This window comes from Anopheles moucheti, chromosome 2, assembly GCF_943734755.1.
Source record: "Anopheles moucheti chromosome 2, idAnoMoucSN_F20_07, whole genome shotgun sequence".
Classification (NCBI taxonomy): Eukaryota; Metazoa; Arthropoda; class Insecta; order Diptera; family Culicidae; genus Anopheles; species Anopheles moucheti.
In genome coordinates this window covers 21,459,167-21,486,524 of record NC_069140.1, presented here as the reverse complement: position 1 = coordinate 21,486,524, position 27,358 = coordinate 21,459,167, and the positions used below count along the sequence as shown (strand labels likewise).

General features: G+C 45.1%; 7 protein-coding genes across 7 annotated transcripts; 4 read left to right on the top strand and 3 right to left on the bottom strand.

The window, feature by feature from the left end:
• Nucleotides 1–293: 293 nt before the first annotated feature.
• LOC128297774 (uncharacterized) lies at nucleotides 294–4,281 on the top strand. Its single transcript, XM_053033469.1, has 3 exons — nucleotides 294–514; nucleotides 3,362–3,613; nucleotides 3,696–4,281. Exons 1-3 carry the CDS (start codon nucleotides 494–496, stop codon nucleotides 3,828–3,830), a joined length of 408 nt encoding a protein of 135 aa, XP_052889429.1. The 5' UTR covers nucleotides 294–493; the 3' UTR covers nucleotides 3,831–4,281.
• Nucleotides 4,282–4,717: 436 nt separating this feature from the next.
• On the top strand, nucleotides 4,718–6,310 carry LOC128307449 (diphosphomevalonate decarboxylase). Its single transcript, XM_053045301.1, has 6 exons — nucleotides 4,718–4,858; nucleotides 4,936–5,006; nucleotides 5,090–5,204; nucleotides 5,276–5,410; nucleotides 5,479–5,804; nucleotides 5,867–6,310. The coding sequence occupies exons 1-6, from the start codon at nucleotides 4,804–4,806 to the stop codon at nucleotides 6,308–6,310; spliced, it is 1,146 nt and encodes a 381-aa protein (XP_052901261.1). The 5' UTR covers nucleotides 4,718–4,803.
• Nucleotides 6,311–6,656: 346 nt separating this feature from the next.
• Nucleotides 6,657–9,489, top strand: LOC128307439 (peroxisomal ATPase PEX6). Its single transcript, XM_053045289.1, has 2 exons — nucleotides 6,657–9,129; nucleotides 9,198–9,489. Exons 1-2 carry the CDS (start codon nucleotides 6,774–6,776, stop codon nucleotides 9,338–9,340), a joined length of 2,499 nt encoding a protein of 832 aa, XP_052901249.1. The 5' UTR covers nucleotides 6,657–6,773; the 3' UTR covers nucleotides 9,341–9,489.
• A 362-nt stretch (nucleotides 9,490–9,851) lies between these two features.
• LOC128309833 (thioredoxin-related transmembrane protein 1-like) lies at nucleotides 9,852–12,266 on the bottom strand. Its single transcript, XM_053046315.1, has 3 exons — nucleotides 11,936–12,266; nucleotides 11,420–11,756; nucleotides 9,852–11,306 (listed from the first exon to the last, which is right to left on the bottom strand). The coding sequence occupies exons 1-3, from the start codon at nucleotides 12,079–12,081 to the stop codon at nucleotides 10,806–10,808; spliced, it is 984 nt and encodes a 327-aa protein (XP_052902275.1). The 5' UTR covers nucleotides 12,082–12,266; the 3' UTR covers nucleotides 9,852–10,805.
• Nucleotides 12,267–12,748: 482 nt separating this feature from the next.
• LOC128297549 (uncharacterized protein C2orf42 homolog) lies at nucleotides 12,749–14,707 on the top strand. The gene has a single exon (XM_053033218.1). The coding sequence runs from the start codon at nucleotides 12,771–12,773 to the stop codon at nucleotides 14,685–14,687; it is 1,917 nt and encodes a 638-aa protein (XP_052889178.1). The 5' UTR covers nucleotides 12,749–12,770; the 3' UTR covers nucleotides 14,688–14,707.
• A 437-nt stretch (nucleotides 14,708–15,144) lies between these two features.
• On the bottom strand, nucleotides 15,145–18,845 carry LOC128297547 (uncharacterized). The gene is made up of 3 exons (XM_053033217.1): nucleotides 18,578–18,845; nucleotides 17,588–18,440; nucleotides 15,145–17,518 (listed from the first exon to the last, which is right to left on the bottom strand). Exons 1-3 carry the CDS (start codon nucleotides 18,824–18,826, stop codon nucleotides 15,288–15,290), a joined length of 3,333 nt encoding a protein of 1,110 aa, XP_052889177.1. The 5' UTR covers nucleotides 18,827–18,845; the 3' UTR covers nucleotides 15,145–15,287.
• Nucleotides 18,846–22,557: 3,712 nt separating this feature from the next.
• LOC128310654 (ras-related protein Rab-7a) lies at nucleotides 22,558–27,358 on the bottom strand. Its single transcript, XM_053047352.1, has 5 exons — nucleotides 27,302–27,358; nucleotides 24,261–24,508; nucleotides 23,969–24,187; nucleotides 23,760–23,897; nucleotides 22,558–23,674 (listed from the first exon to the last, which is right to left on the bottom strand). Exons 2-5 carry the CDS (start codon nucleotides 24,438–24,440, stop codon nucleotides 23,588–23,590), a joined length of 624 nt encoding a protein of 207 aa, XP_052903312.1. The 5' UTR covers nucleotides 24,441–24,508; nucleotides 27,302–27,358; the 3' UTR covers nucleotides 22,558–23,587.

Sequence of the window (27,358 nt, the reverse complement as noted above, 5' to 3'; positions counted from 1 at the left end):
GAATCGCGAGCGGTGCGGCGTGGTGCAGCGTGCGCCAAAAATTGAGCTACAAGATAACGCGATGGGGGCGCCACCGCCACAGCCAATCGGAACGTCCGTTCCACTCCTTAAACGCACACCAGCGGCATGAGCGCATGAGATAGAGCTACATCGCCGAGCAAGCGGTAGGAGAAACCGTGAGACCGGTGGCTGAGAGCGGTATTTTCCGGTTGTGTATAAATAAATAGTACCGTCGGTTACCGTCAACGAGCAGGCTCACTTCATTGATAGCGTTCGATCGGGACGGTGCCAACTTAACAGACAGTGCGAGTGTGTCGCGTCGGAACCTTAGCAGTGCAGTATCAGAAACCCAGTGTTAAAGGATTCGTCTAAGGTGCAAGTTGCAAGTGTGATCACACAGATTAAGCATTCTAAACTCGGTGAACCAAGTGTGATAAGGACATTTTGAATTTAAACAATAACGGACCGAAGGCAAAGCAGATCGATTGTGACGATGGAGTACAAAAGCAGCAAGGTAAGGACCATTTGGTGGATAACTTCACGGGTTAATAGTTCGATCGATCACTGCACGACATTAACAACACGTTCGTTGTTGTAGCTTGAGTGATAATAGACCGGTAGTGTCCCGGTTTCGTTTCCCCGTAACAAGTACTAACTTTCCGGCTACGTGATGTCTAATAAGCCAGAAATGGCCGGTCAGAACTAGTAGGTCGTTGCGCCAAGAAGATTTCTTCTAGTAATGATTGTACGAAAGTTATTGCAAGAATGATAAAGAGACTCTTAAGTTCCAAGCTCATAGAGGGTAAGGACGTCTTTTACCGACACGTGTTAGTTCCATTTTTGCCGAACGAATTATACCGCTCGAAGTTCGCAGATTTTTCTGGAACGTTCTACGCTTAGCAATTCTCAAGAATTCATCAGAAATATGTGTATCATGTTAAGAAAGATGGTTATCAGTTTCCCAGTAAATCCTATCAATCTTGACGATGTCTTGTTGTTTTGCCAGTCCATTACATGAATCCAAACTGTACAGCAATTCAAAAACGAGGAGAAGGGTAAAAATATGCCACCTTAGGAAACAGTCAAGGAAGACGTTAGGCGGAGCTAGAAAAATCTCATGCGTAAATGTGTTATCTGCGCACGCCGAAAAAGAAATGCAACCGGGAGGCTCGCACCGTTTGGCAGATAAATCTAGATACTCCCCAGACAATGGAACGGTGTGTGTCATCCCGGTCGGTCTGACGAACGCGGTCACGAGCGACGACGTAACACCGTCCCGCCTATTATCGACTTGCCATGCTACCGACGAGTGGCCTTTATGACTCAACCAGCTGATATACCCTCGCGCATTCGAACGTACGTGGGTTATCCTTTTACGCTCACACGCCACCTGCTGTATTGCGATGTAACAGAACACCTGGACCTAGAGTCCATGCACCTCCACCTGGGGTGTAGTTCTAATTGCAAACACATCGTGTCATTGCTATTGTTACAAATCTAGGCCCCTCGCCAGACGGTTTAACCTGATCGGACGACGATGGGGCCCTTATCAGTCGGCGTAATGAGATTGGTGCTTGTATGCAATGTGATGAAATACTGCTGCAATTCTCTGACTCTGCAGCCGTTTCGTGATCGTGATTACAGCCGTTTATCGTTCGCGGTGATCTCTTATCAGCGATGATCTGAAAGCGGGAATCACTCTCTCCGTATATCACGTGAGGCGCTTTGCATCAATTGTGAAGCCGGTGTTTAGATGTTTACAGCGGGAAGAGAACAAGATTTGGCCTCTGGTAAGGATTTGACCTCACCCGGTGACGGTGTCACTAAACGCACCCAATGGCGGTCAATGGCCGAACGAGGCTAGATGTTTGGCGCTACTGGAATGCACTTGACCACGCACGGCGCTGGCTGATTGATTGTTTTGATCGTTGTCAGTGTGTCAGGCCGTGGTCCGTGATCGGTGCTTATCAAGACCGCGCAGTATCCCGCCCGTTGGAGGTGATGATAGTTCCGGATCTGGTCGTTGATAAGCTCGACAATGTCGGGCGAGTGACGTAGTATCCACAAACGATCGCCGTGAGCCAGAAGTCTGAGAACCGTCAGATTTTATGACGTCATTGGGGACCAATTTCCGTGCGCCAGTGGTCCAATTGAGCAAGATTAGCGTAAGTTTTTGGTTGCCACAATTCTTGCCCCACAGTGATCATAACAACCGGGGCCCTTAGCAACCGGCACATGCGGATCATGTGTGTGCTTATGGGGCGCCTTTTGGGGGAACTTTTCGGGATTTCGCAAAGGGGAGCGCCTTCGGCCCAACATCTCCAGTAGAATGATGTAATTTGTGTTCGTTAGCTTTGGGCTTGTTGTTGGATCGCCGATAACCTACGAAGGAGCAAGAAGTGATGTCATGAATATAACGATGATCTCCTCCTGTGCCGGTCAGCTGACGCTCGGGTCCTATGCGAACGGTTTTGGACAAATCATGATCACACCCGGAGACAGCGTGTTAAGTATGGCCGGATGCCGGTTCCTGTGGGATTGTGGAACGCGTTGTTGATAGATGTGGATCTTGTTGTTGTCGACAATATGATGAAGAAAAGGGGAAAACTGTGTCATGGCCCTAGCGTTGGCTTATCATGTGCTCAGTGCATCCGATGTTAGTAACCATGTCGCCAATACATACCATGTGTGAGTGTTTTGTAGTGGACCGCTGTCGTCATGCTTACTTGCACTTCCGTGCGACACGTGGTTCGATACCGCCATTTTGGAACGCTTCCACTACCGAGACACGATTCCATGGGCACGAACAGATCCCGATCGTCTAGTGCGACGTGGCGTTGATCATCGGTACGGGATTTTTCTGTTTGTTCGGCCATCGATCCGAACATCGTCGCTTATCAAGCTTAGCGAGTGGGAGTGTTTGCAATCGCGGTAGTACACTTGAAAGACAGGCGAATGTCAATGCGAGGGTGGTTCCTGTTCTACCGAGGAAATGTTACGCAGTGCAAAGATCAAAGAGGACCACCCACATGTTCACATACGCATCACCCACAGAGTGAGGTTATGATTTCTTTGGACAGATGATTCACGTTGATTGCCGAACTAGGGGCGGCTTATCAAAATTTCCACGACAGAAACGAAACGATCACCGTGAGTTTGTTTACTCACAAACTGACCCCTGACTTACAGTGCGGCGTGCCGCGTGGAAGGCATTTGTGACACTGGACTTTGACACAAACCTTCAAACTGTTCATCACCGTTACATCGATCTTTTGCTTGACGATGAATTGCATCTTTTCCGTCCAGTTCCATAGAGCTTACGTTTTTGTTCTTCTTGCGTTTCTTTCTTTTCCCCTCACAGACGGTGAAATCTCTTCGGCTGATGTTGGTGATAGTTTGTCTGGTCAGCCTTATCCCACACATTGCGGCAAGACCGTCGAGTGTGCGCCATAGCAAACAATTGCGTTTCGTAGATCATCTCCTGCGTAGCAGGACAGCCGGGACCGAAAGGACCCACCACCACAATTCAAACCATCAGCATCAACGTAGATCAGCAGACTATGTCGATTTGTACGACGAAGATTACAAGCGTATGCAACAATGTTTCGAAGATGTAAGTGTACACGATCATAACTAACTGGTCGTACTATGCGTCCTATTCAATATTCTTCCTTTTTGTTCTTTTATTACCACAGGAGGACTTAAACGAGCTGTGCCAGCGCTGTTCGAAAGTGTCAAAGCTATCGATTGTATTCCCCATGTGCTGCAACAATGAGGATCACACGATGACATGGTGCAGAGACTACGTCTACTATGGAATACAAACGTAACCAGCTAGACAGGCCCACAAGCCAGGCCCAACTTCGAATAGATTTTCTCGTTCCAAGTTAACTATAATGACGTTTAGCATATAATTTATCGTTTAAAACTTACCTCCACGATAGTATTTATTGTTTGATAGTACACATCACTCATCGCCATCGGTTATTTATTCAAAGAAATCAAGCGAACGTAACTATCGCCTCATCGTCGCCTATCTCATCAAAACAAGCTCGCACAGACGCATATTACCATTTGATGTAATTATACATACTGTTATGTTCAATGTAGTGTTGAGCACAAGTGAAGAAGAACACGAAAACAAAAATATGATACTTACCTAATGGAAGGTACTTAGCCTTGAACAAAGTATTTCACGAATGATGTTCACGAATGTAATGCTTGCGATCAGCAGCGGTTTAGTTAAGTTAATTAAGGGAAAAAATAAACCTGCTTCAAATGTGTAAGATGAAACGTATGATCTATTACTCATGATTTTGGGGTTAATTTTATCCGAAAAAACACTTCTGATGTTGAAGGCCTGTATCCTAATTAATAGATTTTTTCTTGTGAACAGTACGCAGTGAACGCTGTACGAAACTAGAACTTAAACTCTCTGATGATGCTCATCAAACACTAGTTAATGCTCACCTAGCAGCACGAGTTTAAATTGTGTTAATATTAAACACGTGTTTATTCTAATTTTCGTTACCGTGACCATGTGGTGAAAAGTAAAAATCGGTTACATTTTTACCGCGAAGAACAAACAAACTGCATCGTGAGTGAGAGAATGAGAGAGAATAGAAATTCGCGAGAGAATTGTTTGTTTACGTGTTTGACATTCAACTGGTGAACTGAACGTGTCTATCTAAACAGGCAGCTACCAAAGGCCAAGCAACTCGCAACGAACTGGTGCGGTTTGGAGAGTTTTAGTGCTAGTTTTCGTTATTTTTTAAGTTGTACAACGATTTGTTATCCTGCGATATGTCCATTAAAGTTACATGTATTGCACCGGTAAACATTGCCATAATAAAATACTGTAAGTATTTCCAGCACGTCTACGTATCATCTCTGCTGGGTGCTGGGAACGTTTCATCTTCATACACACATTTCTAGGGGGAAAGCGTGACGATGACCTGATTTTGCCGATAAACGATTCTATCAGCGTTACTCTCTCGACGGACCACGTAAGAGATGCAGCTGCTTTGGAGGATGTTAAATAATTCATAGGACTGTCTATGCCGTATGTTTGGTACATTCTAACTTGCAGCTCCGTACAAAAACAACAATCACTGCCGGTCCGGAGATCACGAAGAATGTGCTTTGCCTAAATGGAGTGGAGGAATCGTTCGACAATCCACGTATTCTACGATGCTTTGAGGAAGGTAAAGGGCAACAATTATCAACAAATCTTTCGCGTAGTTACGTGCGTGTCTGTTTTGTGTTTTTTCCGTAGTTCGGAAGAAAGCTAAAGCGTCTGGGAAATGCCCCAAACCCGAGCTGCTCGAGTGGAACATTCATGTTGAGTCGGAGAACAACTTTCCAACTGCTGCGGGGCTCGCATCAAGCGCGGCAGGGTATGCTTGTTTCGGTTAGTAAAAGCATGGTTAAGATATGAATTCTTTGCGATATTAAACACATCTTTCCACACAATTTTAGTGTATACATTGGCCACGCTTTACGGCATTGAAAGTGATGAGTTGAGTGGTATAGCCCGCATGGGAAGTGGTTCAGCATGCCGCAGTCTTCATTCGGGTTACGTCCAATGGGCTCGTGGTGAACGTGCAGATGGTTTGGATTCGTTGGCGATTCAGCTAGCACCGGCTTCTGCTTGGCCGGACATGCATGTACTGGTCCTTGTTGTTAGCGATCGTAAAAAAGCTACCGCTTCAACGCATGGAATGGCCACGAGTATAAAAACATCGGATTTATTGAAGCATCGTGCATCCGTATGTGTTCCAGAGCGTGTGAAATTGGTGCAGAAGGTAAGGAATTGATAGGGAAGCATTCCTTCTAGAGAATAATTCATATTTTCTCTTACTTTAAGGCCATCGCTGAAAAGGATTTTGACACTTTCGGTCGTGTTGCCATGAAGGATAGTAATCAATTTCACGCCATCTGCTTGGACACCTATCCTCCCTGCTTCTACATGAACGATGTGTCGCGGTCGATCGTCCGTATGGTAGATCAAATCAATAAGCTTGCCGGAGAAAATGCACCAGTCAAGGTGGCATACAGCTTTGATGCCGGTCCGAATGCGTGCCTGTTTCTAATGGAGAAAGATGTGGCAGAAGTGTCAGCCATCGTGCGTCGTGTTTTTCCGTTCAATGGATGTGCGGCAGAAGAGTACTACAAAGGAATTCCGAATGATGAACCAGCTATAGAAGCCATCCCGACAACAGTGTTAGAATCATTCGTCGCGGAAGAATCGAACCAGCTGCGCTACATCATTCACACGAAGGTTGGCGATGGACCGAAACGTGTTGATTAAACATCAATCGTAACAAGTTCATTATTTACTATCACTCTTTTCTGGTGATGATTTCATTACTTTCAGGGCATTTTTGGTAAGGCTTGGTTTACTTCAATATTTATACGAGAAGAGCTTTTCGGGGTTTGCAATAAAATAAAAAGCAATCAAATATGTTATGCGCAATGTATTCTGTTCTAAAGTCGTGCTCAAAACACGATCGGTAGCTTAGAGAACGGTTGAAATGAATACAAAATTTAAAAAGGTCCTATTGACGTTTCAGTCGCATCCGCATGACAGTTATCAGCTGTGCCGGAATGGATTGTTTTTATTCCGTTTATGGAACGCATTTCTTAGCAGCAATATTACGCCTGTTTTCTCCACTAATGATGATACATTTGTGCAACTTATTTTAGCGCCAAACTAGAGTGAACAAGTGAAGTATTTGGAAATCATTCAATTGTGCTGAAACTAGGCTTAAAAAATGCTGGAAATCAAAGCCAAACAGTGGCACCTACTGCTGTATATCGCACGGATACGGTTCCCACGCTATCCGGCTTACTATTTCCCGGTGTTTGTACTACTCCAAGGTCTCAAGAAGCTTCGGTTCGATCTGAAACTACGCTCGCTAGACTTTTATCTCCAACCCATACCGAATGTCCTGTTCGAGCAGCTTCAATCCGACCAGCTAGTAAACTCTGAGCACACGCTCTTCGTATCACCGACAGTGTTCCGGGAGTACGTGGTGGATCATGAAATTAATTGGATCAATCTTGTACTGAAGGTGGCTAAATCGACGGAACCAACAGAAACTCAGCAAGGAAAAAGTCTCGTATCGATCATTCTGAACAAACAGGATGTGTCTTTACTCTGCCAAGTAGCATCCCATCCGGAAGTGCCTCTAACTGCACTGTGGGTCAAGGAAAACCTAGTGGAAAACCTGAACGAACGTTATACCCGGAGCGGTGAACGATATTGGGGCCGTTTACAACGTATCGCCGATGGTCAGCATCTGCCAGCGATTGTCGCCAAAGCGAACATCTTCATCTATCAAACACCGTACGACTTGAGCTCCGATATGGTAGATTTCATCCTGGGAAGATACTTTGAAACACCACGGCTGCTCTACCGGAACCACACCTATCAGGTGCCCCTGACGGAGCGCTTTTTGGGGAATACATTCTACACGAAGAATTTCGCCATACTCGCCCACATGAAGTCGCTTTGGTTTAAATGTCTTAACCTCGATTCGACGGCCGGTGGATTTGAGATGAGTGGCATCGTGCAGAAAAGTCTAACGACACTGCAGCAAACAACGACGTACAGCAACTTTTTGCTTCCGGAGCGTTTCGATGGATCGAACATGCGACCAAGTTGTCCGTATGGGTTGCGGAAGTATTATGACTCCCTGCTTTCGTCACTGCAGGCGTATATGAAGATGGAGAACAATGGATTGGTACGGAACGGAATTTATCCGGTGTTTATGCTGCGCGGCGAACGAGGCATCGGCAAGATGGTGGTTCTACGTTCAGTTGCGAGTGTGCTCGGTATTCCTATTTATTATGCGGATTGCAGCGAAATCATGACCTCCATCAGCTCCCAAACGGAGACGAAGTTGAGCAGCGCCTTCAACAAGGCAAAGATTTGTGAGCCGTTGATTATTTGTCTGGAAAATTTTGAAGTGTTCGGTGTGGACAACGAAGGCCATGAGGATCAACGTATCACAGGCTCCTTTCAGACGGAACTATCCACTCTCTTCGGTAGGAAATATTCCCATTCGGTGGTGGTAGTGGCACTGGCAAACCAGAAAGATTCGAACACACCCAAATTGACCTCACTGTTCCTGGAGGTGATACAGCTTCATCCACCAACTACCGGTGAACGGTTGGAGCTTTTACGCTGGATCTCCCTAAGCCATCGCACCCGCCTTCCGACCCGACAGCTGCAAGCGATTGCGGAACAAAGCCAAGGCTTTACACTGTCCGATTTGGAGCTTCTGTACGGCAACGCACTGGAAGCGTGGCGTCGTTCAAAGGACGAACGAGTCAAATCGAAACATTTCCTCGACTCGCTGGAAAGCATGCAATCTACCTTCTCGGACTGTCTAGGGGCACCGAAAGTGCCGAAGGTGCTGTGGTCGGAAATTGGCGGGTTGGCAAAGCTGAAATCGGAAATACAAAACTCGATCGGTTTACCGTTGCGCCACAAGCATTTGATGGGGAAGAACATGCGCCGTTCGGGCATACTGCTGTACGGACCACCGGGCACGGGAAAGACACTGATTGCGAAGGCCGTTGCGACCGAGTGCAACTTAAGCTTCCTTTCCGTACAGGGACCCGAGTTGCTGAACATGTACGTCGGACAGAGCGAGCAGAATGTGCGGGAAGTGTTCGCCCGGGCAAGGACTGCTTCACCGTGCGTACTGTTTCTGGACGAACTTGACTCGCTGGCACCGAATCGGGGCGTAAGTGGTGATTCGGGTGGCGTTATGGATCGTGTGGTTTCACAGATGCTTAGCGAGATGGACGGTATATCGAAGGACCCGGGACAGCAAATTTTCATACTGGCGGCAACGAATCGGCCCGATCTAATTGATCCAGCGCTTTTACGACCGGGACGGTTCGATAAGCTACTGTACGTGGGTCCGAGCTGCACCGTGGAAGACAAGGAAAGTGTGCTGCGTGCCGTTACCGGACGTTTCCGGCTAGCGACGAACCTTACGCTCCGAACGATCGCTGAGTGCCTTCATCAGGATATGACGGGTGCGGATATGTACTCGATCTGTTCGAATGCGTGGCTGAGTGCGGTACGGCGCACCGTTAAAGAAACCATCGCTGGAGGTTGTGCTAATCAAGGATTTTTCTATTCGAGAATAAATCTTACACGCATGCTGTCTCGTTTGTTTCAGATTCCATCGAAGAGGGTCTCAGTGCCGATCAAGTGCTCGTGACGGAGGAGGATTTCAAGGAGGCGATCAAAAAGTTCATCCCCTCTATAAGCCCCGCGGATATGGCTTACTTTAACCAATTGAAGGGAAACTTTAGCGTGTGAAATTGAAACTAACAAACAAAAGGGCATTGGTGAACAAACATACAGGTAACGGGTTGCTTTGAATAGTGAATGGCGCGTGTTCACTGCTAGAACACGCTTTGTTAATTAGTTCTATGTGCAGATTAAAGAAATCGGGTTTTCGTTTACAATTATTCATACAAACACAATTGGAACATTTTGATGACACGTTGGACTAAAAACGTTTAAGCTTTCAAAACCAAAACCTTAATCAGAGATCTTACAAGTTGCTACAACTTAGTAATTACTAACAACCGCTTGGTAGTTCTTGACCTTCTGCTGTTTTGTACTTCTTCGTCTGTACGATTCAGTAAAGATTTGATTAAGGATACGTATTGTTGACTCGTGAAATATTTGGCCGGTGCTTTGTCGCGCCGTCCAAAGTTGCACTAGAGTTGAGACTAAAGAATTCAACAAACGAATAAGTATTATCGATCACTAGTAAAGTTTCCGGTTAAACCAAAGAAAACAAGCGACAGACTTAATATTTTGGTTCCACTTATCACTAGCAAATCGTGACTTTATTTCGAAAAAAATCTCGTGATGAATTTAAGTTACATTTCTTTCGTGCGCTTTGACGCTTCGGCAAATTGTCCTTTTCATCCACGCCAGTCCAAGATGAACAAGGATAACGAACACTAAGTTATCAGTATTAGGTGTATTCACAGATCGCGTTAAAATTTTACTCAACCAAACCAGAAAATGTAGATAGAAATCATTAATTTTTGCCCTTTTTAACTAGCTTGAGAGCAAGCTGGTTCTTACATACACATGCGTTTGGGCTAGATGCTGCTATGGTTTAGTTCGTTTGACCTGGTTTGAGTATGGTGTCAATATAAAACGATTCTTCCTATATTGCATGCATGAACGAATTGTATGAGATTTCGTTTATTCCGCTCTGTCAGAAGTGCATATCAAACGTGATCGAGCGTAGTTTTAGAGTCTTGCGTAGAATAATCAACGCAAAATGTACGCGACTGCCAACTAGGAATACACAAACCTATCGTATTGTAAGTAGAATCAGCTATATTAAATGTACACAAACTAAGTTAAGCAAAAACAAAATCGTTAAAAAGACGGGAAAGTAAGTTGGCAAAATTGTATAGAATGAAGGAAAAAAAACGAATGTAGAAAGTATTGGAAAGTATTGATGCAAAGCTAAATGCAAAAAACACATTCACACGAACGTTCGTTCATGTGTTTGACCACCAAAAAACGGTCGGCCAATTTGCTTGAGCAGCACAGATCCTGAAAGTGTTACCTGCTCAAGCTATTCGTGAAATAACCAACCGCGCACCGCCAAACCGGTGCTACACAGAGACGTCAGCAACATAGAACAAAAACACTTTGCATAAGAGGCATTTGCCTCTTACAATTAGGCAAACACAACTCCGCATCTTAGAATCGCTTAGAACGAAACGTTAGAAATTGAAAACGAATTCCTGCCTTAGTCTGCCTTTCTTGGCTTGCGTTTTCTCACGTCTGGGCTGGTGGTAGTCTTTTCCTTCTTCTCTTCCGCGACCGGTTCGGGATGCGGTTTCTTATCCGAATCCTGTTGGTTCTCTTCCGTAGGGGCGACCGTCGGTACCTCATCGTCCGAATCGTCGCTACCAGAGAATTTCTCACCCTCGGAAGTTTCCTTTTCCTCCGCTTCGCCATTTTCTTCCTCATCGTCGTACTCGCCATCATCGTCGGCAGTTCGCTTTTCCTCATCCTCATCCACCAGCTCGTCACCGCGCAACTCTTCCGGTACCTTTTCGGCCCGCACCTTCTGCTTGTGCTCGGAGAAGCTTTGCCGCTGGCCAGATTTGGGTGGAAACAGACAGTCGATAATACATACCAGTATCAGCCCAAAGATGGCGCCGAGCAGTACCGTACCGATTCCGAACAGAGTGTAGGATCCCCATACGGGCATACCGTATTCCTTCAGCAGCATCGTATTCAACTCCTAAAAAAAGACAGTTGTAGAAAAAGAAGGTAATTAAAAATTGTGTTCTGGGGACACGTTAGAAACGGGGATTGAGCTCCACCGACACTTACCCGCAGGCGGGTTCTACTTACTTTCAGGAAGTGTGAAAGCTTGAAGAACAGCGAAACGAGCGACATTTGGATCGAGTCGGGATTGCGCCAGGCCGATACCTGCTCCAACGTTTCCCACTTCTTTTCCTCTATGAACGACATGAACGAGTTCATGTCGCGTGGTCCCTTGTACTGGCGGAATTCACCGTTGATTACGTGGAAAATCGTTGGCAGGGCGGTGACGAAAAATCTGCCACTTAAACCCGGTGATGACGTCACATCCACCTTCGCCGTTTTGATGTTCAAATCGTCCGACCACGTTGAAAGGTCATCCCAGATGGGGGCCAAACTTTTGCAGGCCGGACACCATGGTGCATAGCTGGTAGTAGAAAGTGGAAGCGAGAACAAAAAAAATTAGGGTGGATGCCTTCAAGAGTGTACACATCTGCTACGTAGCATCATGGAAACACGCGGCGTCTGCATTCTCCCCAGCTAGAAAGATTTTCTTCTGAACCAAGCAAAAGCTGCAATTAACACGCTATCAAACGGTGCACTTACAACTCCACCAACCACTCGTCCGTTAGCATTCGGTCCCAGTTGGATTCGTCCAGTTCGATAACCTGCGATTTCGATCCGGGGTGCGACTGTACCAGGTGTACGCCAAGGCCACATATGAGGGCCGCCACCAGTGCTGTCCGGAACATCGTGTTAGGCGTCGTAGAAACGCTTGCTCGTTATCGCGTGTGCTCGTTGCGGAAAAATTATGCTGTCGATTAAATCCGACGGCAAAACCGGCTGCCGGGCGACGAAACGGAAAGGAAAACAAAACGAGTATGCTGTGGCGTGTGATCTCCGCTCCGGTTAGGGATTTTTTCCTGTAGACGTCAAACTCAACAAGAACCACAGCTTTTGTTCCAGAGTTCGTTGTTCTGGATTCGAAACGGGCAGCGAAAAGGTTGGTACACTGACACGAAGTTTGACAGTTGTGCCTTTTCAAAAATTATATTTTTATTATAAAACGATACATATGATCTCACCATCACCTTAAATGCAGCTTAAACTTTGTCAAAACAAGTATAATTTATCAATTTGTCGTACTGCTAAGCAAAATACTCCAAATTTTCACCAAAAACGCCAACAAAAAAAGAAATCCCAGACATGGGGATTTTCTAACCATTTTCGAAAACTAACAACACCGAAATGACATTGCAGGATTCGATGAATTTCAGTAAACAAACTGCGTTTACAGACTGCTGCTTTTAATTGCAGTTAAAATCGTCCCGAGTAATCATTCAATGCGATAGTTACAAGCGCTTCCTCCTTAAATCCATGGCAGGAAAGTTTTCGGTTCGAGTAAAGCACTACGGAGAACACATTTCCCACATCATTCGGTATGGAGTTAAAGTTTGACCATCGACGAACGATGCGGGGTACTCGCAAATGCCCCCGATGCAGAACAATAAATGCGACCCGTTCCTTAAAGTGCAAAAATCCAGTTTGCCAAGAAATACTGCGCACTGGAACAAAGAATAAAATTCCACATACCCTGAAATGCGATTCGTCAAATGGATTGATTGCAGTGACACTTCTGCAAACGGGGGTTACGAATGGTCAACTGTACAGTGTTCGCGATGGCCATAGTGACGGTTTGCGGTACATCGCCCAGACGAATATCTGCGAAGATGGAACACTTGAAGGCATTACGATCATCCAAGGCAACGATATTTGTGGTAAGGGGAATGTGACACAAATGATTACGTCCTGTAAATCCATGAATACGGCAGAAGCACTACCATTGACGAAGGAAACGATCAGTTCGCTCGCCATTTCGGAAGAGGAAAAGCTTTTCTTGTGGGAAAAATGTAGCCATCCGGGAGGCCCTTTAGTGCAACGCGTATCGCACGATTTGTTCGTCGTTGGTCACTGGCCATCAGCGTACGAGCTGTCCCATGTGGTGGCATTGAAAGAGAATCAAAAATATTCCCATTTCAACTGCGACAGCCAAAACTGCGAGCAACCAGAATCGTCTCCGACCGTATGCTGGCATATGCAAGCAGTAGCAGCAGGTTTGCTAAGCGACAAATGTGATGACCTATGGACTGATTTATTGCTGCAATTCGTTGCCCAAACGACGACTGCAGTGCTATATGGTGTTCCTGATGAGAATTCGGTATTTTCTTCTGGATATCTTCTAGCGGCAAATGATGCGGGCTACTTATCGGTGCCTAGCGAGCACATTGAAATGCAATCGATGCTGAATTCGTCGTATATGGAACTTTTTAACAATGGGGAAACCAGTAACACGGTCACGGATGAAACAACACTCAATTTGCTGCCTACCACCAGCATTGCGGACACATTGACCGGTGGCGAAGAAAGTCTCCATGTGATGGACTGTCAGATCGAACTAATGGATGAATTCGATCCAACGGATCGTATCGATTTCTGTCCATCTTACATAGAGTGTGAGGATAGTCTGCCACTGCCGGAAACCGAAGAGAATTCGCAGCCAGAAGATTTAGTGCGAATCACGTCCAAAAAAGCTGCCCTCAAACGATCTGGAAGAATGATGCTTGCTCGTGAGAAGCTCACTCGGGGAAATTATAGCGTCCGCAAGCTGATGAATGTGCTCGAATCGAATGGAATAATCTTTAATCGGCTGCAACGGGCGCGCAATCCAAGTAAAGATGCCAGTAGTGCACCCAAGCCAGCTTACGAGGCAACTCAGTGTAGCTTGTCGTTCACGTGCTGGCTAGAGTCGGTAATCGAGCAACTGAACTCCGTCATCGATTACAACATGGATGGCAAACCGGCCGTACAAACGTTTCGCATACAGAAAGATTTTTTCCGCTGTTTGCGGGCACGCTTCTCCATTGGTCATCGTTTGCGAAAACCGGAACCGGCAGATCGTTCGGCGGACACGGCAAACGATCGGTCACAGAGGTATAAATTTACACACCGCAACAGCCTTCTGCATGTGTTCCGAACAGACAAGATTGCACTTTGCTTCGATAAGAAGTTCAAACCGGTAGCGGATAATCGTTACGTTCCGATGGAGGATGATGAATGCGATCTAGTTGCGGAGCAGGAAAATCCAGACATTCAATCACATTCATACAGCACGTACATTAAGCTGGGACGCTACAGGCACGAACCGGACCCGGAAAAGTTGTATTACTTTTTGGTCGAATGGATTGACGGTGTGTTGCCGCGCAGTGGTTTTGGTGAACTTCGGATATCGTTTCTATACGGGCATCGGATGAACAAACAGTACATGACACCACCGTGTAGGCTGCTGCACACTGAGTAACATGCAAAAGAATGTGGAAGGAAATATATTCATCCCGATAATGCTAATGTTACTATCGCGCATACACTCGCGCTGGGTCACAACTACCTTTGCGAGGGACTGTTTATAGCATAACAAATAAATATGCTACAGATGATTATTTGTTCGTATACAAAAGACATAAGAACGGAAGGGCAGTGTTTAGTTTGTTTTGTTCACTATGTATAAATTCAAAATCTCGTACGTAAAATTACAAAACAAAAATCGAAGTATAAAGACTAAAATATTAGGGATTGTCGGAAAATCGGAATGTTTTCAACACATACTCGATCCAGTCGCGCGACATGATAACGATTTTGAAGCAGGGTGTTGGGTATGCAAGGTCATGGCGCAGTGGCGTCATGCCATCCGTAACTGGGGGGCAGTGTCCTATCGTCGCTACCTATCGGACGCGGGCAAGTTCGAACTGTGATCACAAAATGAGCAATAAACTTAACGAACGAATGACGACTACGTTTAAAACGTGCACACATATTCTGTCGGCAGAAGCTCGGCGGAACAACGCCGAATGATCACAGTACAAGAAGTGTCGACCAAACGAAATGAACAGCAGCCGCAGATTTAAAGCTCTGCATTCGGTTGCACACGGTAAAGGATGGTTTCGGTAAGTAACCGTCTCCATTCGTCTCGATAGCACGATCGATTAGCCGCACGGTAAAGCTTCCATTTGGCGGCACCGCTAATGTCCGAGTAGAGGAAATAGTACGTCGATGCGACGAGCAGCTCCTGGTTGTAATTCTTCAGTGACCATTCGAACACGTTCAACACACAGTCATCGTTTAGCAGCGTCTTGATGATGTTCATTACCGGCTTTTCGATCGTCGGAAGCAGATATTTTTGGGCGAGACTAAGCGCATCCAGGCTCGCTTCGATCACCTTCGGCGGTGGTGCCATCCCTGTCAGTTTGTTTAACGTTTGCAACCGAACGAGGTAGAAAAAGTACCGCAAACCATCCGCACTGATCGGTTCGTGCAGGTGCACTTCGTTGTTTTTCGACTCGATGAAATGATCACCCTCGAACATGCGGCGAAACACTTCGCTGCCTTCCATCAGTAACGCTTTGGAAACGTACACCGTTTCCTGTGGTGCCGTGGGACCGTTCCGGACGCGAAACATCACCTTCTCATCCACGCTCAGCGCGGACTCGTCACAGATCGTGACGGTGTTGTCGAACTCTTTCGCCTCGAGCTTTTCGCTCGGTGTGCCGGTATCTTCTTCCTCTCCGCAAATGGACAAATTTTGGGATAATCGTGTTATGGCGCAACATGCGATACCGTTTAATCTGGGTTGCTGCTGCTGTTCGGTGCCCTCGTCCAGTATAAAGTCCATCACCATCTCGAGCACCTTCATGTCGAACAGCAGCTTGTGCAGCAGTCGTGTGTCACGCACGACAAACAGCACGATGAACGATACGCGTAGCTTTAAATCCTGCTCGCCGGTGCGCAGTATGTGGGCAATTTCACCCTGCCCATAACCTGTCTCACCTACCGACCCGAACAGTGACATCAAATCGTTACAAGCCGTTCGCATCTCATCGCAACTCCAGCAGCGAGTACCGTGTGCCGGAAATGGGCTCTTCATCTCGTGCAATCGAAAGACAAAGTCTTGCTTCAGTAGTGGCAGGAAATGGTTGACGTGCTTCAGAATGTTGGCTAACGTTTGGAATGCGCGACCGCGTGGTTTTTTCGCGTGTTTGCATATTTTGAGTAACGTCTCTAGCGTGTCCGGCTGTACAAACTCCATCGCTGGGAAGGATTTCGAAACGGACCACAGCAACGTTAGCGTCGGTTGCATTGGATATTTTTCGAACGTTTTAGCAGTGGCAATGTCTAGCTCGATCTTAAACATTTCATTATCATCGATACAATCCTCCGGATGGGTCGCTCTCGATGGTTTCAACCCTAAGCTATCCTCCTCCAGAAGATCCTTTTCCTCTACCGCGTCCAGCCACTTTGCGTTCGAGCTGTCCTCAATGAGGTACGCTACCATATCGAAATCATTCGTTTCTTCCGCTCCGTCAGCCGTTTCTAGCTCCTCCTGTTCATCATCATTCGTCCGGTTTGCTTCACTAGCAGGGCAAACGACGGCTAGCACGGGAATTTGTTGATCACCTTTTCCCGTCCCATCATTGCCCGCAGCGGTTTCGTCTTCCTGCTCGTGATCGCTGCACACAGGCGAGTAAACTTCCGCGTCATCCTCAAACGCTTCATCTTCCGGTACACGCGGTGGGCTAGATCCGACACTCATGGACGGACTGCGTACTGTTCCGTAGCTGGTACTCGCATACCCACTGCTACCACTGTCCGGAGATTCCGGAGCGGAACAGTACGGATCCAGCTTCGATTGTTTGGCCGCCTTGTGATGTTGGGTTTGCTGTTGTTGATGGTACCCATTACCCGATTTGTAATGGAACAATAGATCACTGCGGCGTATTTTGCCCGCTTTGGAGTAGTTCAATCGACGCTTGCTAAATATGCTTGTGTGTGAGGCTCGTTCCTTTTCCTCCTCGTCATGCCGCATGTGAGTGACTTCTTTCCCGGCCATGATGCCGTTTAGGATGCGCACGAGAAAGCTTACCAGACCATTGCTAAGCAGAATTTCATTGCTTAAACTATCAAACCGATACTGGTACAGGGCGTACAGTATCATCGCTTGTTCGCGCTTTTCATGCGATTGTTTGGCGATCTTCATGAACGACTGCAGTGCACCGCTGCGCCGAATGTGCCCGCGATTGCAAGCCTCCTTCGTAAGCAAACACATCATATTGATGCAGTATCGCTTCTCCGAGTCGTCTGTGAAAGCAAACGGCAAGATACAATTAAGCTACGATCCAAATTCTTTTGAAGAGCATTCAAACTTACCCAGATCCGCGTACATGATCAAATCCGCTGCCATCTTGATCACGCCACATTCCGTAAGTCGATCGATTGCATCCGGATTGGCGGCCAGGTTCGATACCACCTTTAGCGCGAGCGCCCGGAACGGACTCTTTTCGCCGCAAAGATACACGAGACAGTGCAGACCAGCGCCCACTTCGCCGTAGATTTCTTCGATCACTTGTTGTACGACCGTGGTCGTAATCATCTGCATACACTTGAGCACACTCTCGAACAGTTTGACCGTTTCGTTCGATTTGGGTAGCTGAAAGTCGGGTCGATCTTTCCAGCGGTAGTTCTGAATCACCTGATACCCGACGATATCACATAGCTGGCTGTGTTCCATATTGCGCACGATGTTGTTAAACTTTTCCTTCGTCACCATCCGGTCCGGGGCGTGCCAGTGTTTCAGCACTACCTTTTCCTCGTCGTGGTTGTCGCTGGTCGGTGATTGGGTTGTACGTTGACCACCACCGTCCGGCGAGCTATTGGCCAGCAGCGGCGTATCCGTGTCCGATTCAACCTGTGCGTACCGTATCAGCAGGTGAACGATTTTCCCAATACAACCCTGTTCCATCAGCGTGGTTCGTAGGGGTTTTTCACGCCACAACTGTCGTATAGCACGTATCACCATAACCAGCACGGCCGTATTGTCGGACTCGTTGAGGATGGTACTGAGTGCGTATCCCGTGGTACCATTGTCCCGGGCGATCTTGTAGCTGATCGGCTCATGTTGGGCCAAATTGCCCAACAGCCGACACCCACGGCACTGGATGCTTGGATTGGGAATGTTGGAAATGATCGAAATCAACGGTTTCAGTATTCCGCATTCGAACGCCTAAAAGTGAAGAAACGAATCGTACATAGTAAACGTATACCTGCTCATCCACCTTGCCCATGTCCAACATCTACCCCCATGTCGTGTTCTCCTAAAAACACTTCCTTTTGAAAATATATTTTCCCCGGAAAACGCACCTGTTTGCAGCATTCCTTCTTGGTGCAGCAGTTTCCCAATATGCTAAGCACCACCTCGATCACCTTTTCGTACGGTTTGTTCAGCAAATCGACCAACACTTTGATGCCATCTTGCGACGATAGCAACCTGATCCCACCGTCGTTCGTCACAAAATTTGTCCGGATTGCGACCAAATTACGATAGATTACAGTTTTATCACCCGTCTTTTGTATGCTGCCTAGCAGGCTGGCCAGCTTCGCTTCCTCCATTACGGCTTTGGCACGTAACTTACTGCCGAAAACATGAAATAAAAAGCAATTTTCACGCACTGTCGATGTGTTTCCGACTTTTTTTTCTCCAAAACGTCATAAACCCAGGCGACAAAGGTACAGGTACGGTAGCCTTAACAATGCTGCTGCTGTCAGTGCTTGTTAAGGGATTTAAGGTGGCTGTGGTAGTGCGGTGAGGCAACCTGCGATATACAGGGTTTCTCACGAAGAAATGACGTGCTGAAGAGAGGATAGTAGTGTTGGGTAATTCAGATTCAGATTCAGATTCAAGGCATGAATCATTGAACTGAATTAATTAATCTGAAATTCAATTCCGAAGATTCATGAATCCTCGAGATTCCTCAAAGATTCATGAATCCTCAGAGATTCATGAATCCTCGAGATTCATGAATCTCTTCGGAAACATGGCGTTACTCGGAAACTCTTCGGCGTGTTTTTATGATTTTCGCGTCTACAATAATTTTTTTAAATACAGATGAAGTTATTATTAGCACTGCTAGCATTCTTAAAGCTAGATTGCTTTTTGCTTAGATTGCTTATACCCAATTAGGCTGAATTTTATTCTAGAGACCATAACTTTACGTTGCCTTAGAGTAATCTCATGTTGTTAGTGCTGTTTTAGAAACTATAATGAATGACTATAATGAAACTATAATGAAAGAATGAACATAATTGTGTATCTAACTTCAAAGCTATATTTTTCCAATTGTTCAGTGTAATGAAATTTAACGATCATTGTTTAAAACTATATTTTTTAAATCTATTTTTCTAAAACTTATATCATTTCTTCAATACTGTGGGCTATACGTATGCTCTACGAGTATTTTTGTAATACAACAATATATGTACAAACTACGAATACAAACGAATTCTACGAATTGTAATGTATTGAACAAAACAACAGATTTGGAGCATTTGCTAGCAGGGTTAATAATAACTTCATATGTATAAAATTCCATGATGCGAAAATCATGGGGCGGCCCACGATAGCAGGTGGCATGACGATAGCAGAGCCAGACACGAACGGTCTGGACCAAAAACCCATCCGGACCAATCCCCCGTAGCGAAGACTGACTATACGTGGTAAAATTAGTCGATACGGCCAGGCCGTTCTAACGAAACAAAAAAAAGTTGCGAAAATCATGAAAAAACACGCCAAAATTATATTTTCCAAGAGATTCTTAAATCTCTGAAGATTCATGAATCTCTGAGGAATCATGAATCTTGAGGATTAATGAATATCTGAGGATTCATGAAATTCTGAGGATTCATGAAACTCAAGGATTCATGAAATTCAAGGATTCATGAATCTCTGAGGTTTCATGAATCTCTGAGGATTCATGAATCTAGGATACATTAACCTCTGAGGATTTATGAATCTCTGAGGATTCCTGAATCTCTGAGGATTCATGGATCTCTGAGGATTCATGAATCTCTGAGGATTCATGAATCTTGAGGATTAATGAATATCTGAGGATTCATGAAACTCTGAGGATTCATGAAACTCAAGGATTCATGAAATTCAAGGATTCATGAATCTCTGAGGTTTCATGAATCTCTGAGGATATGAATCTCTGAGGATTTATGAATCTCTGAGGATTCATGGATCTCTGAGGATTCATGGATCTCTGAGGATTCATGAATCTCAAGGATTCATTATTCTCGAGGATTCATGAATATCTGAAGATACATGAAGCTCTGAGGATAGTTTAAGCAATGAAATTCTGCTTAACAATGGTCTGGTAAGCTTTCTCGTGAGCATCCTAAACGGCATCATGGCCGAGAAAGAAGTCACTCACATGCGGCATGACGAGGAGGAAAAGGAACGAGCCTCACACACAAGCATATTCAGCAAGCGTCGATTGAACTACGCCAAAGCGGGCAAAATACGCCGCAGTGATCTATTATTCCATTAAAAATCGGGTAATGGGTACCATCAACAACAGCAACCCCAATATCACAAGGCGGCCAAACTATCGAAGCTGGATCCGTACTGTTCCGCTCCGGAATCCCCGGACAATGGTAGCAGTGGGTATGCTAGCACCAGCTACGGAAAGGTCCAAAGTCCACAAGTACCTCCATGAGTGGCGCATTTAGCCCACCGCGTGTACCGGAAGATGAAGCGTTTGAAGATGACTCGAAAGTTTATTCGCATGAATCTCGAGGATTCATGAGTCTTTTGAGAATCGACTCATGAATTGAATGACGCCTCGTTAAAGATTCATTCAAATGACTCTTCGCAAAAGATTCATTAAGCACAACACTAGAGGATTGCAATCATGCAAACGAAGGTTGGAAATTTAGGAAAAATATAACTTTTGGCAAATTTTATAAAGTCATAAGATAAATCTTTATACCGTGATATTATTTATACTTACTTTAATATTACAATTCAATTGTTTTTTTGATGAATTGTTGTGCAGCCTAGAAGAGTAGACGTCCCACAGTAAACTCAAATGTACCATAATCATTTATCATAAAGGTTTATTGTTTTTCTTTCTTTCTTTACTTGTTTGTCAGCCACATTTGTCAGCGTTAATCGCCTTCATTTATCATTCTAACGATCACGTTTAGTTCTCATAGCTAAAATTTACTGAATGTGTCATTTCGTTTCTTCCTCTCGAGGAGCCGTTACGGTTATCCTTTTATATGCACCTCACACTTCGCACTTTAATCTCCAATCCAAAATCGTCCCGATCATGAAGCTTATTTCTTCGGATTTCTTGCGCCCAATGTTGGCCGCTCCCACTGCTGCCGGGGATCTTGAGTGATACGATAATGCATTTTTCAATCTATTCACTCTTCGTTTAGCTAATTGGCGCGATTGGATGCACTTCGAATTTTGAGAGTGTGTGTCTGAATTCTTTACTGCCATGTGACCAGCTATGGGAGCAGCTTTGTTGGATTTTGTTGGCGAATAATTTAACCACGAACAAAAATGTAACGTGTTCGGTGATAACGAGAAGCGACCTATCGATGTTAAACTATTTTTTGCAATGCATTCCCGTGAGGATATTAAAAGTAGAAGAACAAATCGGAACAGTTACTTCAACTTCTTTGTGTGTGCCAGAAAAGTCCGCGTAAGGTCACTCTCAAGGGGGAGATAAAATAGAATTAATGGAAAGGAGAAGTGACATCGGTGTGCACATTGTATTGCAAGCAAAACCATGTCGACCGTGCCAATCACTCCTGCGTATTCATTCGTCTACCATTTTTCCCCAGAACACAAAAGGAAGCAAAAAATAACGCGGCGTGCATTTTAGAGTCGATGAAAAATTATACTTCCACTAGTAATGTATCTGTGTTTCTCTATGAGATATAATTTGCTTTTTTACTATATATGTAATATGTATAAGGTTTTCGATAGAATTATCAATTACGGCATTACTATTTTCTACACCCTTTCCACCGCTATGTTCGTTCCCACCAGCCACCGTCGCTTTCCGTCTCTGTCTGCACCGTTTTGCCGAACCGTTTCATCTCTCGTGCTGTGGTTCGTCGTGTTCTGCAGGCGTTGGCACGGTAAGCCATTGTCCCGTTTGTCGTTTTCGCCCTCACTATCTGTCTATGTAGGGGATGGTATCGTATTTTCGCGGTGGAGCGGTTCAACATCGATCATGCGGCAATCACGCATAATTTCGCTAGACTATAACAATGCAAAGGTTTTCTCCCATTATGGTTCTCCTGCCTTTCTGACCAAACAAAAAAAATAGAGTCAAAACGAAACTATCATTTAATATTTTTAGGAAAATGTACACAACATGCCTAAACACCAACACGCACACTCACACGAAACACTCATTGCAAAGCGACGTATCTATTTGATCTGATCGCTCCATTACCAGCGTGGTGCGTGTGTCTAAGAAAGCGAAGCTAATCCTATCCATTGTTGAGATGCGTTAGACTGACTTCATCTGTTTTTCGCATCTATTTCGAGCACTAGCATCTCGCGGGAGTTAAATTTGGAAGATACCATTACTGCGTGTGTTTGTTCGCTTCTAACCATGTGTGGCTCCTTCCAGAAAGGCTCAACAGAAGTTCGCTCCCGCCGCTGGCTGTTCAGCTACTAACCACCATAAGAGCTTTTGCTGTGGCAGAACTTCCCCTTTAGAATAACATGTTTTTGTTGTTGTTGAATAGTACGGTTAAAAGAAACAGAAACAAATATCGATCCGTATATTGCAAATTGCAGCCTCTTATTTGAAATGTCCACTCTACGCAGTATGTGTGTAAATTCTGCTCTCTTTGCTACTGCTTTGCTGACAGGCTGTATCGCAAGTGATCCATTCACGCAACTTTTCTAGCGATCAATCAAATACGGTGGCAGCGGTACAAAGAGAGAAACAGAATAAAAAACTTTAAACACACCGGGAACATTGAACCGGATGTATATGCTTTGCTGAATATTGGCTCCCCTTGTTCGACCCGATTGCTAAACTGTTGCTTTTAAGCCATCCACCTTCAGTTTCATCTGCGAAGGATGGTATCGTCCGTTGCGGTAGTAGTACAACCGCCCTGGTCGTTACTATTGCTATTGATGCTGCTGCTGATATCGCTTTCACTGCTTTCACTGTTACTGCTGCTGTTACAGCTGCTACTTCTGCTAAAGCTGCTGCTGTTGCTACTATTGTTGAGGGTGCCACCGAATGTGCCCCGAATTATCTCGTGTGTGGTGGTTGCTGCTGCTGTTGTTATGTGGGGGTCAGAAGGAGGGCGGTCAATTTTACTAACTCGATAATATTAGCACGAACAGTTGTCTCCGCTTCGTGGCCGGCTGTCGCGTGTGTTCAGCTTGATCTGGTCGGGGAAATCGTTGTAAAGATCAGCCTGATTTAGAGAAATTGGAATAATCGAAAGAAACAGCATTGCGATTAGTATGAATTACAGTAACTCGAGATCCCGCTCTCCTTACCTCTGTTTCTTGGGCTATTGCATTTTTGGCAATGGTTTGGAAAGCTAGATCAACGTTAATACCCTCCTTGGCGGATGTTTCAAAATATGGTATATCGTTCTTCGTCTGGCACCACTGCTGAGCACGTTTCGTCGATACCTACAATGAAACGCGATGGGGTTTTTCGGTCAGCGTGTCACGGTGGCTTTTGATACCGACGCGTTACTTACTGCTCGATTTTCCAAATCAATTTTATTTCCCAGCACAACGAACGGAAAATGGTCCGGATCACGGGGGCTAGCTTGAATTAAGAACTCATCTCTCCAGGATTCGAGATTTTTGAATGTGTTTGGTGCGGTCGTATCGTACACCAGCACGCAACAATCCGCTCCACGGTAGAACGCAACACCGAGCGATTGGAACCGCTCCTGACCAGCCGTATCCCAGATCTGAGCAGAAGAATTTAAATTAAATTAATAGTTTGCATCACATGGTTCTGGCAACTACTTCCAAATATATTACCTGCATCGTTACAACTCGCTCATCGATCACCACTTCCTTCGTGAGGAAATCGGCCCCGATCGTGGCCTTGTACTGGTTCGAGAAACGCTTGTTCACGTACTGATTCATCAGAGACGTCTTTCCGACGCTGCTATCACCGAGCACGATTACCTTCAGAAGCGCCTTTTTCCTGGTAGCCATTTTCAAAATGCACACTTTCCTTTTTTGCTTTCCTGCTTAACAATATGCTTAGCGATTGCACTTTTGGGCTGCAATGATACAATTTAAGGGGAGAGAATTAAGAGATTTGTTTACCTGAAGATGATTTCTTATATAGTTCTATATAGGTCTAGTAAACGATGAAGTTTTAGGCATCTTTAGGCACTTTTATTACTACTTTGGAATGAGATGGTGTGGACGTTCTACCGTTTTAATCTTGTTTTTTGGGTCATCTTTAATCTCCTAAGCGTCGGTATGTATGTCCTTTTTCCACGAAATAGTTGTTTCGTGATTTCTTGTCCTTTTGTTTTGTTGTCCTTGTTTGGACTTACCTAACAAGGACCAAACAAGCCTAAACAACGACTTCATTGTTCTCGTCTTGACCTGATAAACTTCTTAACTAACATCTTGTTAGTACACCCTGATCACCCTGATCTGATCTGGGTGGCGCGTTTCGTATCCAAGCTAACCAGGGCGCTCTGGTCGGCACAAAGTCAACAACTGTCTCCAGCAAGAAGCCCTACAGCCTTACACGGGTACAGGTAGTAGAGATAAGGAAGATTACGGTCGAATGCTAAAGTAACCATTAAGTATGGCCATTAACGTATAGATAACATTGCATATCTTGCTCGTTGCTGGACGGATCATATTGGTCATGAGAATAATAAGCGAGGGATCTATATTCTAGAAGCAAACGAAGAACGGAATCTCAAATGCATTCGGTTGCGTAATTTGATAAGGAATGTTAAACATAGAAACACGTTCACTTGGGCGCCTATTTTAAGGGTGATTCACATCCATAAACGACTGGCGATAGTGTTTCCGGGGTAGTTAAGGGGGCATTTTTTGTTGTTGCACCGAACACCCTGATATTGGAACAGATTTAATCATCCCAAAATGATGGGTCCATTGAACCGTTGAACTGGCCCGCATTGGAAGCTGGATTTCTCTACGTTGAGTAGCACCGCGATTGAACACGAATACCCTAGGGAACTTTAAACCGATAACGTGGTTCCGTTATCCCAGTGGGGATGCATTTTACTGATGTTGTACTATTGCAACTTTTGCTTTGTTTCCGTGTTTGTTTGTTTGTTTGTTTGTTTGTTGTTTTTGTCTGTTTTTGCAAGATCTAGAAGTGGGTTCCGATTAGTAGGTTGATTCAAATCAACCAGTGCTGTGAACCATGTAGGATGAATCAAGCGTTCTACATTAATTACAATTTTCTCCGTGTATGTGTTGTCGCTTATCATTTCCACTTTAAGCTGTGTGACACATTGCTGGACACATGCTGGTCGGTCGGTGGTTTGTTATCGCCTTTTTTGCCTGTGACCGTCATCATCATCGTGATCAATATTTTGCAAAAGGAGAAGAGCTCATTGTTGGGGATGATACCCTCGCGTAATACACAGTCGAGCGGCACTGGTTGTTGTTGTTACTGGGTTGAATCCTTTTTTAACGTCTCAGACATCCAAACCTTCCATAACAAAGAGAGCGCGTACTGTTCTTGAGGTGCAAATATTGACACATAACGAAAACAGAACCATTGCGTAGCAGCCCTTGAAGATGTATGCACCTTGTACAACACACACACACATACGCCCGTCTCGTAACTACATTACATGGATGGTTGCTTTGATTTGTGACGTTCTATAGACTGTGGGAAGTACGCAATTGGAATGGTTTATTTTTCCAAAAGGACCAAAAGGATATTTTGTTTACGCCAGGAAAGTAAACTGTCGCGATTACAGCTGTTTTTTTCCTTGTGCACATAGCCCAACAAGGCTTTGTTTTCATTTGAACCACCCCTTTATGAATCATAACCACACACACCACACATACACACACATGAGCTTTGTTAGTTGCGATTCATTCCAGCAGGTTCCATGTTGCAAATACGTTCAACAATGGGCCAGCAACAGCAGCCATGTAAATGCTATTAATGCCCCCCTGTGGTGCGTGTGTTGCCGCTTTACAACTGCTTATGAATTATGAAGTTAGCATATATACATCCTCTTTACGTCATCACTAGCTAGATTGGGAGGAAGGTTACGTTTCGGTACCGCACTAGCAACAATGATCACAAGAACGACCTCGACATGGAAGAAACAAACGTCATTTCTTGTTGTCACGATGAAACAAAAAAGGCTACTTGAACAGAACGCAATTTCTTTTCCTATGTCTTCTATTAGTTCACCAATACACATTCACACACACACTCACACAGGTACACAACGCACTTGATGGGTGGTTTAACTCGCGAAATACGCACTTTTCCTTGACCCGATGGAACAACGTCAAACGTAGACCACGGAAAAGTGACCGTTCAATACCCAAATCCCTTTCTAACGCCACGGCACAATGTTCGGAGGAAGGAACGACAAAAAACAGGTCATTAGCTACGGGGAACGGCGTAGAAAACCAGCACACTGCGCTTATCTGCTGCTGCCCGCAGCGTCTCCCCTGACCGAGTGTATATGAGAGTGCCTGGTCAGAGGATGTCGTCAGAAATGCAATGTTCGATTTTCAGCTGCCAGATTAAAGCCACTCATTGTACACGTTGCGGGAAAAATCACTGAATCAACGCTGGGACAATCGTGTTAAATAGATTTAAATGCGTTACAGGGAGCAACTACCGACTACAATGAATTTTGCTTCCAATTAGTCGGTTCTGGAATCTTGAAACGACGACGACGACGAAGATGGTAATGATGGATGATGGCGAAGGGAAATAAACACTTTTACGGCTATGTTTACTTTTGGACAATATGATGAATACGTTTCGCATGGACTTAACGCAACTTGTAACTATATTTCGAACAATATGCACTGGTTTTGATACCTACGTTTTACGATTTACGGAATGAGCCCGAGATTGCTCGTTGTTTGCGTTTTTGTTTTCT

Bases quoted from the DNA above. Each gene is read 5' to 3' on its own strand.
- LOC128297547 (XM_053033217.1), bottom strand. From the start codon at position 18,826: ATGGAGGAAGCGAAGCTGGCCAGCCTGCTAGGCAGCATACAAAAGACG. The intron at 18,441-18,577 runs GTGCGTTTTCCG...CTTCACTTTTAG, and splicing joins AGAAGGAATGCTGCAAACAG to GCGTTCGAATGCGGAATACT. The intron at 17,519-17,587 runs GTAAGTTTGAAT...TTGCTTTCACAG, and splicing joins GATCATGTACGCGGATCTGG to ACGACTCGGAGAAGCGATAC.
- LOC128307439 (XM_053045289.1), top strand. From the start codon at position 6,774: ATGCTGGAAATCAAAGCCAAACAGTGGCACCTACTGCTGTATATCGCA. The intron at 9,130-9,197 runs GTTGTGCTAATC...CGTTTGTTTCAG, and splicing joins TAAAGAAACCATCGCTGGAG to ATTCCATCGAAGAGGGTCTC.
- LOC128297774 (XM_053033469.1), top strand. From the start codon at position 494: ATGGAGTACAAAAGCAGCAAG. The intron at 515-3,361 runs GTAAGGACCATT...TTCCCCTCACAG, and splicing joins TGGAGTACAAAAGCAGCAAG to ACGGTGAAATCTCTTCGGCT. The intron at 3,614-3,695 runs GTAAGTGTACAC...TTATTACCACAG, and splicing joins TGCAACAATGTTTCGAAGAT to GAGGACTTAAACGAGCTGTG.
- LOC128307449 (XM_053045301.1), top strand. From the start codon at position 4,804: ATGTCCATTAAAGTTACATGTATTGCACCGGTAAACATTGCCATAATA. The intron at 5,007-5,089 runs GTAAGAGATGCA...TCTAACTTGCAG, and splicing joins TTACTCTCTCGACGGACCAC to CTCCGTACAAAAACAACAAT. The intron at 5,411-5,478 runs GTTAGTAAAAGC...ACACAATTTTAG, and splicing joins GGCAGGGTATGCTTGTTTCG to TGTATACATTGGCCACGCTT.
- LOC128310654 (XM_053047352.1), bottom strand. From the start codon at position 24,440: ATGGCTACCAGGAAAAAGGCGCTTCTGAAGGTAATCGTGCTCGGTGAT. The intron at 24,188-24,260 runs GTAATATATTTG...TCTTCTGCTCAG, and splicing joins AGCGAGTTGTAACGATGCAG to ATCTGGGATACGGCTGGTCA. The intron at 23,898-23,968 runs GTAAGTAACGCG...GTTTCATTGTAG, and splicing joins TTGATTTGGAAAATCGAGCA to GTATCGACGAAACGTGCTCA.
- LOC128297549 (XM_053033218.1), top strand. From the start codon at position 12,771: ATGGAGTTAAAGTTTGACCATCGACGAACGATGCGGGGTACTCGCAAA.
- LOC128309833 (XM_053046315.1), bottom strand. From the start codon at position 12,081: ATGTTCCGGACAGCACTGGTGGCGGCCCTCATATGTGGCCTTGGCGTA. The intron at 11,757-11,935 runs GTAAGTGCACCG...TTCTACTACCAG, and splicing joins GACGAGTGGTTGGTGGAGTT to CTATGCACCATGGTGTCCGG. The intron at 11,307-11,419 runs GTAAGTAGAACC...GTCTTTTTTTAG, and splicing joins AGCTTTCACACTTCCTGAAA to GAGTTGAATACGATGCTGCT.